The following is a 14,596-nucleotide window of genomic DNA, read 5'->3' as shown; positions in this document are numbered from 1 at the left end:
CATATAAAAGTGAAGAATGGACAGGGACAATTTGTAGTAATTTAAAAAAAACTGTGACCTATTTTGTCCTTATTGTAAAAAAAAAAGGTGAATTATACCTAAGGGATTATTACATGGAAGCTGCATCAAGATGTGGGGGCCCTTTAGTTTTTACCTTCTGTCCGTCTGTAAGTCTGTCCAGATCTTTTGTTAAAATAAAAAAAATAAAAGTACATATTTATAAGTATCAGCTCCTTTTTTTGGATAAAAAAGTTTTTGTTATAAAATCATAAATTTTGAGAAATTTCTTTTGTAAATGTATGCAAAACCTTCAAAAGTATACTGCAGAGGCCAATAACATGTTGCACAGTTGTTGTGCATTACATGTAAATATGCATATTATATTTTGGAGAAATTCTGCTAATCAATTTTTTGTTGTTAAAAAATCCAAAATTTTGATAAATGTCTTGCTCTGACAGAATTTTAACAAAAACTTAAACATATAAGTGTATTAAGGTGGATTTAAAAGTAAACATGCCATTATTTCAACTTGGAATTATCTTTAATTATGGAATTTTTGCATAATTTCTTTTTAATGGATTCCTTGTTTATTTTGTATTGTATACTTTTGAGCAGTGCATATCACTTTCCATACAATGTATTTTGTATAGATAGTGTTGTGCGCAGCATATTTCATTCTTTCATTCGCTTTTTTGTAATAGAAAGTGTTGTGCACTGCAGGCTGAGAACATTAAAATACAGAATAAACATGGAATTCATTAAAAATTTCAAGAAATGCAAATTCCATAATTAAAAATAATTCCAATTTGAAATAATAGCCTGTTTATAGTACAGATAACAAATGGTCTCATTCTTTAAAGAAATGTGCAAATTTTGAGAGAAGTTTGTAATTTATGTGCAAGACTTTTAATTTTTAATGTAGAAAATTATGTCTTTTATCACATTAATTCTTGTTTGATGTAATTTTTCCTAACTTTGCAGCATAAGGGAGATAACTTGGATAAAGTAATTTTTATAATAGAAAGTGATGTCTCACCATGTGTATTTACAAATTTTAATATGTAGCAAAAAAACAATACCCCTTTTTTAGCTCACCTTTCCAAGGAAAATGTGAGCTTTTGCCATCACTTGGCGTCTGTCATTATCTGTCGTTGCCCTTTTGTCCTGTGTAAACTATTTCAAATATCTTCTCCACTGAAACTACTGAACCAATTTCAACAAAACTTATGCTGAATGATCCTAAGGGTATCTACAATAAAGTTTGTGCTTTATTTTTTGTGTCCTCAAAAAACATGGCCACCTGGCCATGATGACTAAAAATAGATAGGGGATAAAATGATTTTTTTGACATGTCTCACGACCTAAAGCATTTAGAGCAAATCTGACAGTGGCCAAACATTTATTAGGCCAAGTTATAACAGCCCTGAATATTTTCAGATCAAACATTCAGTCATGCTAAATTACTGAAATCATCGCAATTTTAGCATTTTAGTTAAATTTAAGACGGTTTTCGTCTTAAATGAAAGTGGCTGCATTCGTTTTTATTTATACTATTGAAATGTTAGTTGTGTTTAAAAAGTGTCCAAAATCTTTCCTTAGATGAACTTGAAATTTGAGGCCAAAATCGGCCCTTACCGGACCTTCTCCTTTGTAATTTTAAGGAAATTATGCAGTTTTTGGTTATTATCTTTAATATTATTATAGATAAAGATAAACAGGAAAAATATTTATCAAAATAAGATCTACAAATAAGTTTTAATGACATAATTGACCTCTTAAGGATGTATTATTTTGACGTTTCAGTCTCGTTGAAATCTCGTTCTTGAATTATTTCCAAAATAACTGATACAAGTGAAAAATATCAACACGATCAATGAATTTTAGAAATATTTTTACCAAACACACCTCTGTGAAAAAATTGTGTATTTATAATGAACAGTTTTTGAGTAATTCAGTTTTCAAATTTTACAACCATTCAAGTCAGTCTTTTTAGCCAAAATTTTGAGAAAATGGATGAGAGGTACAAGGATCATCTGTATATCCCATATCATTTTTGTCTTTTCAAATTTCTTACATGTGAATTTTTTCAATCGCTTATAACAAAAAAGTTGAAGTAATATGCATTTGTTCTAAAAACTGAGAAAAATCACAAATTTACAAAATTGAACGCTTGGTAAATTTGACATCAGAAACAATCATGAGTTTAAGACTTAAGAATATCGTTAATATTCTAAGAAGTTTTTTCATCTTCTCAATCTTAAGTTGTTACAGGCCTCTTATATAGTAGATAAGGTAGTATTGGATATAAGTAAAACTTCAATAAGAATTTGCAAGGCCAAGCCTTATAATGCCCATGTATAAACTTCAATGCAATGTATCATAAAACTGAATTTGTAGAGTACTGTCTATAAGAGCTTTTAACATCAATTTATCTACCGGTTAACCTGTTACTCAGTCAGAAGATTATCCATTGAAACACCAACGAATAATATACCCATGAATTTTATATATATAGGGATTTACTATACAAATTTCTTTTTATGCCCCACCTACGGGCATTATGTTTCGTGTATGTGCATCCTTAAGTTCGTCCTCCGTCTGTCCTGCTTCAGGTTTAAGTTTTGATCAAGCTATTTTTTTTTATGAAGTTGGAAGTCCAATCAACTTGAAACTTAATACGCATGTTCTAGAGGGTATGATATTTCTAATTTTATGCTAAATTAGAGTTTTTACCCCAATTTCAAGGTTAAATGAACACAGAAAATGATAGTGCGACTGGGGCATCCGTGTACTATGATTACATCTTTTAAAAAGCATTCTAAGAATGAAATATTTAAGCAAAACATACAATCATCATAAATATATATAATATTGTTTATAATGAGGTTAATATAAAAAGAGAAGATATGGTATGATTGCCAATGAGACAACTCTCCACAAGAGACCAAAATGACACAGAAATTAACAACTATAGATCACCGTATGGCCTCCAACAATGAGTTAAGTTAATTTTGTCAAATATAGACTTGAATGATCACAATAATTCAGTGGTTTTCATTAAAAGGGCAATTACTTTATACTAAACTAACTCCTTTAAGCACATTTTTATATAAATTTTAAAACAAACCAATAATATTTCAACGACAAACAAATATTTCATTCAGTGTGAGTTGATTGCGAAATTTAGCGTTTGAATTGTTTTACATTAATAGTAATTTTTGGGCCCTTCATAGCTTGGTGTTCGATGTGAGCCAAAGCTCTGTATTGAAGGCCATACTTTGAACAATAATTATACGACCGCAAAATTTGAAAAATTTTTCGTCGTATATTGCTATCACGTTGGCGTCGTCGGCGTCGTCGTCGTCGTCCGAATACTTTTAGTTTTCGCACTCTAACTTTAGTAAAAGTGAATAGAAATCTATGAAATTTTAACACAAGGTTTATGACCACAAAAGGAAGGTTGGGATTGATTTTGGGAGTTTTAGTCCCAACATTTTAGGAATTAGGGGCCAAAAAGGGCCCAAATAAGCATTTTCTTGGTTTTCGCACTATAACTTTAGTTTAAGTAAATGGAAATCTATGAAATTTTGACATAAGGTTTATGACCACAAAAGAAAGGTTGGGATTGATTTTGGGAGTTTTGGTTCCAACAGTTTAGGAATTAGGGGCCAAAAAAGGGCCCAAATAAGCATTATTCTTGGTTTTCGCACAATAACTTTAGTTTAAGTAAATAGAAATCAATGAAATTTAAACACAATGTTTATGACCACAAAAGGAAGGTGGTATTGATTTTAAGAGTTTAGGTCCCAACAGTTTAGGAATTAGGGGCCAAAAAGGGACCCAAATAAGCATTTTTTTTTGGTTTTCGCACCATAACTTTAGTATAAGTAAATAGAAATCTATGAAATTTAAACACAAGGTTTATGACCAAAAAAGGAAGGTTGGTATTGATTTTGGGAGTTTTGGTCCCAACAGTTTAGGAATAAAGGGCCCAAAGGGTCCAGATTTAAACTTTGTTTGATTTTATCAAAAATTGAATAATTGGGGTTCTTTGATATGCCGAATCTAACTGTGTATGTAGATTCTTAATTTTTGGTCCCGTTTTCAAATTGGTCTACATTAAGGTCCAAAGGGTCCAAAATTAAACTTAGTTTGATTTTAACAAAAATTGAATCCTTGGGGTTCTTTGATATGCTGAATTTAAAAATGTACTTAGATTTTTAATTATTGGCCTAGTTTTCAAGTTGGTCCAAATGGGGGTCCAAAATTAAACTTTGTTTGATTTCATCACAAATTGAATAAATGGGTTCTTTGATATGCCAAAATCTAACTGTGCATGTAGATTCTTAATTTTTGGTCCAGTTTTCAAATTGGTCTACATTAAGGTCCAAAGGGTCCAAAAATAAACTAAGTTTGATTTTAACAAAAATTAAATTCTTGGGCTTATTTGATATGCTTTATCTAAATATGTACTTTGATTTTTGATTATGGGCCCAGTTTTCAAGTTGGTCCAAATCAGGATTCCATATCAAGTATTGTGCAATAGCAAGAAATTTTCAATTGCACAGTATTGCACAATAGCAAGAAATATCTAATTGCACAATATTGTGCAATAGCAATTAATTTTCAATTGGAGTTATCTTTCTTTGTATAGAATAGTAGTTGATAATATATGTTGGAAATTTGCCAGACATGACTATGATGTCATTTTCTATTTTTATTTGCCAATAACTTTATGTAAATAACTTCATTGGAAATTTGCCAATATAAAATGTTGCTGATGAAGCTTTTTTTCCTTATCTTATCTAAAATGTTTTTAGATAATGTATGTTGGACATTTGCCAGACATGACTATGATGTCATTTTCTATTTTTATTTGCCAATAACTTTATGTAAATAACTTCATTGGAAATTTGCCAATATAAAATGTTGCTGATGAAGTTTTTTTTATTGTTTTATACAATAAACAATGTATATTCACTTTTACTACCAACCAATCTTTACCATTCAGTGATAACAAGCACTTTATTTTACATTTTAATATTTTATGATGTATTTAAAAGAGTAGTTATTGTTGCAAACTCCATTAGAAATTTGAATTGATATCAGTTTTGGAAAAAGGGAAACGGGATGTGAAAAAAAAGGGGGGGGAGTTTAAATTTTTCTCATTTCAGATTTCATAAATAAAAAGAAAATTTCTTCAAACATTTTTTTGAGAGGATTAATATTCAACAGCATAGTGAATTGCTCAAAGGCAAAAAAAAACTTTTAAGTTCATTAGACCACATTCATTCTGTGTCAGAAACCTATGCTGTGTCAACTATTTAATTTTAGATTTAAAAAGTTTGAAGAAGAAATCTTTAATTGATTTGTAAAATCTTGACATTTGTTTTGTGTAAAATAAACCAATGTAATGTCAAAAATTTTAATACAATCCAAATTCAGAGCTGTATCACGCTAGAATGTTTTGTCCATACTTGCCCCAACTGTTCAGGGTTCGACCTCTGCGGTCGTATAAAGCTGCGCCCTGCGGAGCACCTGGTTGTTTACTGTTTACACATTGTGACTTGGATGGATAGTTGTCTCATTGGCACTCATACCACATCTTCATATTTATACTAAATTATTATTTAATATGTTTGTTTGATCATGCAGGTAATAATTTAGTGGTTATTGTGAGCAAGAAATCCTTATTCTAAGTTAAATCTATTTATTATTACAGGAAATGGTAATATAACCATGGAAGCAGCTTCCAGAAAGAAATTGCAAATTGTAGCTAAATATCCTTTTCAAGACATACAACAATGCTTCCATCAAGTGCTAAGAGAAGTAACAAGTATGACAATTAATATAATACAGTGCACAGTTCAATTTATACCTTTTCCCTATCATTTGAATTTAAGTAACATAAGTGTTACATTTGCATAGTAAATCTTAAAGATGACTTTATCCCCTAAAAATAATCAAGTAGAGGCATACTGGTAGTTTAAATGTATTTGATTTAATAGGCCAACTTTGACCCAACTCAGGAACCTTTTCTAATTTTTCATTTAATACTTGTCAGTTCCATTTTTTTAACGTTTCTTACTGTCGTTCTTATCTTATAATATTACTATCTCATAATATGCATGTTACATTTATAATTTACAAAAGAAAATACAAAAAGATTACTCATAATTTTATGTCAGTGTATGAACTTGCAGAAATTTCCATAAACTGTTAAGAAAAGCCTGATTGCGGCTGGTTTTAGAAATAAAAGGAACTAAACTTTATCCAGTAGTTCTGCAATATTTGAGATTTCAATCTTACTCAAATATCATTGAAAACTAAATGAAAAAGGCAGGTAATAAGTTAATGTGTACATTTATGTGTTAGGATTTAAAAAGCTTCATTGTCAAATTACTCAGTTACAGCCTAATATAAGCTTGTAAAGTAAAGTAAGGTAAATTCTGTAAAATGGTTCATTTTGCTACTTGAAAAAAATATATTTATTTTTGTTCTTAAGCAATACTTCAAATTAACAAAATATTTGATTTTTTAAAAGAAAATTCTTAAAAATTTGGTTTATTAGCTCAAAACATTTATACCAAAGCCTTTTATTATTTCATTGACATAATGTCCAAATTGCTATCATCAATGGCTGCTTTCACATATATATGGACACAACTATGAAAGAAAAAGTGTTCTATATGTCATGGAACAAAATCTTAACAATAACACAAGATCACATATGTATATTGTATAACCTGAACCTGAACTTTCTTCTGAGGCCAAAAGATGGTTGGGAAATGGTAGTGTTCTGTTTAAAAGGTGAACCTGAAAACAGTAAAAATGTTCTACAAATAGTCAAATGATCAAAATGTTCAATTGACTCCTTTAGGAGTTTTTGCCCTTCAAAGGTAATTTTACATAACTTGTTCATCATGTTTGTTTCTTTCAAAATTTTCTCTGGAACTATTGAAGCAAATTTTAATAGCCAAAGTTGGTCTGTATGAACCTTAGGGTAACTAGTATACATTTTATGTTTTATTTCCTTGTACTTCAATAGCTTAAATAGAAAATAGGGGTAAAATGCAGTTTTGATACATTAAAAGTGATCAGCAAAGTATGATCTACAAATAACTGAACGTTCTGAACATGCTGAATCTGATTTTTTTCCTTCATTTTTGGGGTTAATTGGTTTTGAGTTTGGGATCATGATTTAAAAAAAAAAACTACACGTGAAAAAAACTACAAGTGAGCGATTCAGGCTCTTGAGAGCCTCTTGTTTTCTTGTGAGCTTGAATATTCTTTTGTTTTTTCAGATCCAACAGTGACAGACCTTGTAAACAGTCTTGAAGAAAATCAAGGTAGACCAAGAAAGAAAACATTTGGTATGACCAAAAATATATGTGGGTTATTTATGTCTCTTTTATTCTCTTGGCATAATTATTAAATGATTTGCTTTAGACTTATATCAACTATCCTGATGCAATTTAGAAATAAAAAATATAGCGTTAAAATCAAAACTTTAGATTGCTTTCCATAAGATGTATTATATTTAGTAAATACTTATAAAGCCTTGAATTTTTTAATTTTTTTTTAAATGTAAGTTATTTTATAACAAGACTGTAAGAATATTTAAATAAGAATTAGAGTATCATTTGCATTTACATGCAATTATATTTTCAGAAGTATTATGATTATGCAATCCCTTGCAAATTTAAAATAAAATGAAACATGTACATTTATTTAGCACACATATATTATTTGGTCATATAATGAACACTCTGGTGTCCTTTTACATAAAAAGCTTTAAAAAAAGTTTTATCTGGATTTCACATTGTTGCTTTATTGCTCTATTGACAAGTGAGTTAACATTATTGCCATCATGAGTAAAAATAGATCATCCAGGTAATGCAAGGTTTTATTTGATTCTTGAAAATGAAACAAATGGCAATAATCTGGCATTTTATTGTTGACATTTAAAATGTTTGAGAATGTTATAATCTTCCTACTTCTAAATTCCTCCAAAATAAGCAGACTACTTGATTTTTGCCTTAAATAATGATTTATGTTACCATTTTTACCTCTTGATTTGTAAAATATGCTGATTAAAATAGGCTGAAACTGCAACAACAATAAATTATCAGCAATAAATATAAATAAGTCACATAACTGATTTTTTTCGAAACTTTCTGTTGATTGTTAATTGAAATAATTAACCTTTGAATACAGTTTTTCTTGAGATCCAATATTCTTATGTCAGTCTCTCTCATGTTTAGACACCATCAATTGTAGAAAAGATAAGGTTCGTTGTCAGATTTTAAATCAGGAATGAATCATGTTTTAAGACAAGAGTTACCTTTCTTTTGCCAAAATATATATTATTTATTTTCATTAATACACCTGTAAGGAAACCAAACTGTGATGATCACATACCAGTTAGGATTCTCCTCTGTCAAAATTATCTTCCCATTATGAAAGATGCATGCCATTGTAGAGATGACGCACTGCTAATTAAAGCTCTTGAAATCCAATAATGTTTTCCTCATAGCACCACTATGATCCTTGTATGCTAGATATGTTTTAAAAGACAAATGTATTTACTATTGAACATCATTTAATGTTTTTTTTTCTGAATTCAGTCAATTTGTTTTCGACTTGGGAATTTGAATTTTCCTTTGGTATATTTGGCATCTCTTTCACATTGTTTTATGTTGGTGAATTTCCTAGCTGATAATAATAAGGTAGCAGTTTTTTTTGTTTTGGAAGGTACATTCTAATTTGATCTTCAATTGCTTATCACATATTTGAACTCTGCTGGATAGTTTTGTCATTGATAATCATACCACATCAGCATTTTTTTGTCGAGCCTTCGACTGTAGTCGAAAAAGCGAGACATAGTAATCCTACATTCCGTCGGCGTCCACAAATATTCACTCTGTGGCTAAAGTTTTTTAAATTTTAATAACTTTTTAAAACTATACTGGATTTCTACCAAACTTGGACAGAAGCTTGTTTATGGTCATAAGATAGTCTCCAGAAGAAGATTTTGAAGAAATAAAATTCCATTTTTTCCGTATTTTACTTATAAATGGACTTAGTTTTTCTGCAGGGAAACATTACATTCACTCTGTGGTTAAAGTTTTTAAAATATTAATAACATTCTTAAACTATCCTGGGTTTGTACCAAACTTGTACAGAAGCTTGCTTATGATCATAAGATAGTATCCAGAAGTAAAATATGTAAAAAAAATAATCCATTTTTTCCGTATTTTACTTTTAAATGACTTAGATTTTCTGCCAGGAAATAACACATTCACAATGTTCACTCTGTGGTTAAAGTTTATAAAATTTTAATAACTTTCTTATACTGTTTTGGATTTGTACCAAACTTGGACAGAAGCTTGTTTATGATCAATAGCTAGTATGAAGAAGGAAATTTTGTTAAAATTTTGTACCTGTGTATCTGTATTTTACTTATAAATGGACTTTTTCTTCCAGTTAACATTACATACAGTCTGCAGTTAAAGTTTTTAATACATTTATTAGATATAAACTATCCTAGATTTTTACCAAACTTTGACAGAAGCTTTGTACAATAAAAAATTTGTATAAAAAGGGAATATTTTTATTATTTTTTTCCCTCATCACTTGGTGTCCGTCATCTGTCGATTGTCGTTGTTAACCTTTACAAAAATGTTCTCCTCTGAAACTACTGAGCAAAATTTTACCAAACTTGGCCACAATCATCATTGGGGTATCTAGTTTTAAAAATGTGTCCAGTGACCCGGCCAACCAACCAAGATGGCTGCCATGGCTAAAAATAGAACATAGGGGTAAATTAAATATTTTGGCTTATATCTCTGAAACCAAAGTATTTAGAGCAAATCTAACAGGTAAAAATATGTTTATCAGGTCAAGATCTATCCACCCTAGATTTTTCAGATGAATTGGACAACCCGTTGTTGGATGGCTGCCCCTGAATTGGTAATTTTAAGGAATTTTTGCTGTTATTGGTTATTATTTTGAATATTATTATAGATAGAAATAAACTGTAAACAGCAATAATGTTCAGCATAGTAAGATCTCCAAACAAGTCAATATGACCAAAATGGTCAGTTGACCCCTAGAGGAGTTATATGCCCTTTATAGTCAATTTTTAACAATTTTCATACATTTTGTAAATTTTTGTAAATTTTTACAAGATATTTTCCTTGGTTACTAATGGGCCAAGTTCATTATAGATAGAGATAATTGTAAGTAGCAAGAACATTCAGTAAAGTAAGATCTACAAAAACATCACCATCACCAAAACACAATTTTGTCATGAATCTATCTGTGTCCTTTGTTTAATATGCACAAAGACCAAGGTGAGCGACACAGGCTCTTTAGAGCCTCTAGTTGTTGAGCCTAGCTGCTATTTACATCAAAAGTAGGCGAGACACTGGGTTACGGAGAACCCTTACAAATTTTTATGTGAAACATATTTTATAAAACAATGTTGGAAGTTAAAATATATAATTCTGCAGTTTCCTGAAAATCAATTTTAGTATTATAACTTTCATATTTTAAAAATTACTGGGTTAACATTTGTAAAGATAAAACTTCTGGAAAACTAGCAGTTTTTCTAGACTTAGCAGACAACAGATTTCAACAAAGGAGTAGGGAATTTTTTCCTTATATACATTAATATAACACACTTGTGGACTTTTTTTCTGAGACAAGTGCCTATGAGAAGGGGGGTTAAAGTCAAATGAAACTTCAAATTAAAAAAAAATGATGCATATGTTTTTTTTTTATATCTGATTGGCTAGTTTTCATTATAAAACTTATGTACATATACTTTTTTTGTTGAAGAATATCTTAAATTTGTCAGAATTTAGAAGAAATTCACTTTTTTCTGAATTGTTTGCTTCGAGCCAACAATTCACCAACAGGTTTTCTGTATGCTGAGTTACCTCAGGATGACCTTTCTCTTAAAAATCCAGAGATCACAATGCGCAAGTGCGAAGGGGAAATCCAAATTGACAGAGAGAGTCAACAAACACAAATCTATATCTTATTGTACATGTTATACACATGCTTACCTGAATATCAATGGTAAGATTAATTGAAATATGGAAAGTGTGATTTCTAAAATTTAACAAATGAATAGGAGGCTTTTGACTGGTAACTAGAATTTAATGAGCTAGATTTAAATCAAATGTGGAAACTTGTTTCTGACAAATAAACAGAAAGTATTGAAAGGGGTAGAATTTAAGCTTTTTTGTGTACTGGCCAGCCAGACCAGTGGACTAAAAAATCTACCAGTCTGGCTCCAAATCTACTCCTCCTGCAAAAATGACATTCATTTGACAAACACTTTAACATGTTTAACAAGTGATAAATGTTTACTTTTATTTCCATGCTGGGCCACCATCTGACAAAATCTACTGTTCACAGACCCAGGACCAGCGCTAATTTCAACCCCTGATTAATAAATAATATTGAAACTTATAAATTATTGAGAAACCAAACTAATGACTCTGTGTGTGTTGCTAAGAGAAATTTATAATTTATTTCTGAAAAGTCTAAAACTGAACTTAAGCACTTCTGGTCATATGTAAAGAGCAAAACCAAATCTTAGGCCACGTTTTTTTAATTTGTTGGTTTACAGAATTTCCCCATGAAAAAGTCGGGTCGGTCGGTCGGGAAAAAAAAGAAAAAAAATATCTTTCAAGACAGAAAAAAAAATGCTAAATAAATATACCGGTACATTTCACCTTTCTAACAAAATGTTTTTTATGCTATTTTGTCATCATTTCAAATTTTAGTTCGATGATGAAATATTCTTGCTCAGCTGTCATAAATATCGCATGACATTGTCTAATGATTTGCCGTAAAAAAGGGTGTGTTCACAGACAAAGACGAAATTAAATCGTCTTTTCACAAACAAGAAAAGCAAATTCGCGTAGCTCTTAATCAATTCCAGAAAACTTGGTGAGTAATTATCTTCAAAAACGAAAACTGATAAAGAAAAAATGTAAAAAATGTACGAAAATAAGTTTCAACACACGTGTCAAAAACGTATAGACTCGTCCACGGAAAAAACGAGAATATCGGGTTAATCTAGTGTCATGCATTCCCGTTTTTTAATCCAAATGGACGATAATTTTTTTTTATTATCCATGAAACAAGAAAATTCTAAATGACTTGTTGATATTCAGAACTTTTACTTCCAAGGTGCTTTCCACCTGTCCACATTTGGACAAGTCTATTTCTATGAGATTATGCATCTTACAGACTGATGACAAATAAGGGAAACGAACTTATTGTGTTATGGGTTTTAAACACAGATTTCGTTCCGCAAAATTATTTGCGTAAACGACATTTCAAGGTCAGTTATAATTGATTTGTCTATTTTTAGAAACGTAAGGCCAATTAAAATTGATTGCTAGATTTTCATCCCCGCCCGCCCCTCTGAAATCGTCCCGCCCCGATTTTTTTTATTTAACAAAAATACGATTTCCGGATTTTATGATGTCCGTTACCGGGAACCATCGATAATTTCGTTTCATTCAACACTTCCTGTTTCAAATTTCGTTTTTGTATTTCTCCGAGTAATCTAATAACGATATGATTGAGTCGACATATTATGCTGCTCTATGATGACAACATCTACCGAGAATAGAGATTGATAACGAGAAGGGCATGAAATATTCCAGTAACGAGTAAAACGCCTTGTCATTTAACGCAAATTGCGGTAGTCACAAGTGAATCGAAAACTGTGTTTTTTCTTTATTTATACGATGACTTTGTGTCAGGAAATTTGGACTGTAAATGATATCCAAAGCGCAAGAATCGTAGAACAAATTGGTACAAAAGACATGACTCTGTAACTGTCCCAATACCCTAAATCTAGTCATTAAACAACAACTACTTTTTGGTTAACTTCATGTTTTACATCACATAATTACTTTCCATACTGAGTTTACATTTTATTTTGTACTCATAATACTTGTGTTGCATACAATTGTACCAATACATTTTATTGATTTTATGTGGACTACAAACCATTGCTTAGAAAGTAAAATAAATTTGGTGTAGGTCTAGTCCAACTGAAGAGAGCATTTCTCTTCCATTTGATGTATACTATAAATAGGTTTCTAAAGCGGCAATTACATGTATAACAGTGGTTGCCAATCAGGGATTTTTATTTAAGAGTTTAAAAAATAGTGTCAGATTCCTTATACAACATGTATATACATTATACAAGCTTGTACTCCACTAGCATATACCCCGCGGTATGAAGAACTTGTGACAAGGGTTTCATATGAAATAAAATTTAAAAAATAAAATCCTCCCACCCGCCCCATGTTTTTCAAAAATTTGGATGAAAATCTACTAATTAATTTTAGTTGGCCTAAACTGGAAGTTTTATTTTTTCACAACAGAGAGTGTTATCAATTTTGTTAGTGTATTCGTGCACTTCATTTCATAAAAAAAGAAGAATTTAATTATTTTTCAGGGATAATGTATTTGTTTGGGTCGGCGGGAATAAAAAAGCATGAAAAGTCAATTTTATTTTTATTCTAGGTGTAACCGGAGGGGTTTTTACGTTGTGTATTTTCTGTGTCAACTTTAACATATTTTACCCCAGACCGTGTAAAGAGTAGGTATAGGAATCCTGAGTCTCTGATCCTTCATATTTGGCTTTGCAAAACTTAACACTAGCAAGTTTTCATAGTTTATTAGCAAACTACATAATTCAACAAATATCAACAATTTGTAAAGATAAAAACATGAAACATGAATATAAAAAGCAAGTTAAAATTCACATAAAAGTGACATAGCTTAATCTGTCATTTTAACCTTTGTCTAGATGCATTATAATTCTAGACACAATAGCGACATTGTGTCTAGATGCTGTGAAATGCATTACACCTTTCGTGTAGACTGAGTTAGGTCTGTGCAAGACCAGTGAGTCGGTGAAGTCTGTGCTAGACCTTTCGTGTGGACAGTGACTGAGGTCTGTGCAAGACCAACTAGACATTGAAGTCTGTGCCAGACCTTACGTGTAGACAGTGACTGAGGTCTGTGCAAGACCAGTTAGGCAGTGAGGTGTGCAACACCAGTAAGCTCTTACTAAAAAGCTAAAATAAGCGGTTGTTTTATCAACCAAATGGCTTATGAAAACAAGCCCAGTACAATTATTTAAATCATCCGTTATTTAACAAATACTGTTCAAATATAAACACTCTATAACTAAATTATAAGTTGCAAATTCAACAAAATATGAGAATAAATTCAATGAATTATAGCACCATAATGTAACTAAATATATAAACATGTTAAACAACAATTTTTATCAATAATTCATATTAACAATAGTAATTAAATGTTAATTTTACAACAGTCCATTTTAAAGGGACATAATACTGTTCCAAAACATAGGGTCGCCGTTACATTCCTCCCTCCTTAAAAAAAAACTGAAGCCATGAAGTTTAAAAACAAGGCTGGTATGAATCTCCATTATATACAAACAGTATATTCATCCATATATATTGCACACGGAACACATTCCAATTCCTTTATCAATTGAACACTAGAAATGCTGGCCATATCATCTCCA

General features: G+C 30.6%; 1 protein-coding gene across 2 annotated transcripts in view; it reads left to right on the top strand.

Moving 5' to 3' along the window:
- LOC143054334 (uncharacterized) overlaps nucleotides 1-14,596 on the top strand; it is a 49,012-nt gene that overhangs the window by 21,012 nt on the left and 13,404 nt on the right. Inside the window, exons 3-4 of one of the 2 annotated variants that reach the window (XM_076227314.1) lie at nucleotides 5,723-5,836; nucleotides 7,305-7,349. In XM_076227314.1, the coding sequence (XP_076083429.1) occupies nucleotides 5,723-5,836; nucleotides 7,305-7,349 (159 nt within the window). Of the gene's footprint in view, nucleotides 1-5,722; nucleotides 5,837-7,304; nucleotides 7,374-14,596 lie in introns of both variants that reach the window. The other variant, XM_076227313.1, reaches the window with a different exon arrangement.

The sequence above is a fragment of the Mytilus galloprovincialis genome, chromosome 12, assembly GCF_965363235.1.
Source record: "Mytilus galloprovincialis chromosome 12, xbMytGall1.hap1.1, whole genome shotgun sequence".
Classification (NCBI taxonomy): Eukaryota; Metazoa; Mollusca; class Bivalvia; order Mytilida; family Mytilidae; genus Mytilus; species Mytilus galloprovincialis.
Note: the sequence above shows the minus strand (reverse complement) of the source record. Positions and strands in the feature narration are given on the sequence as shown.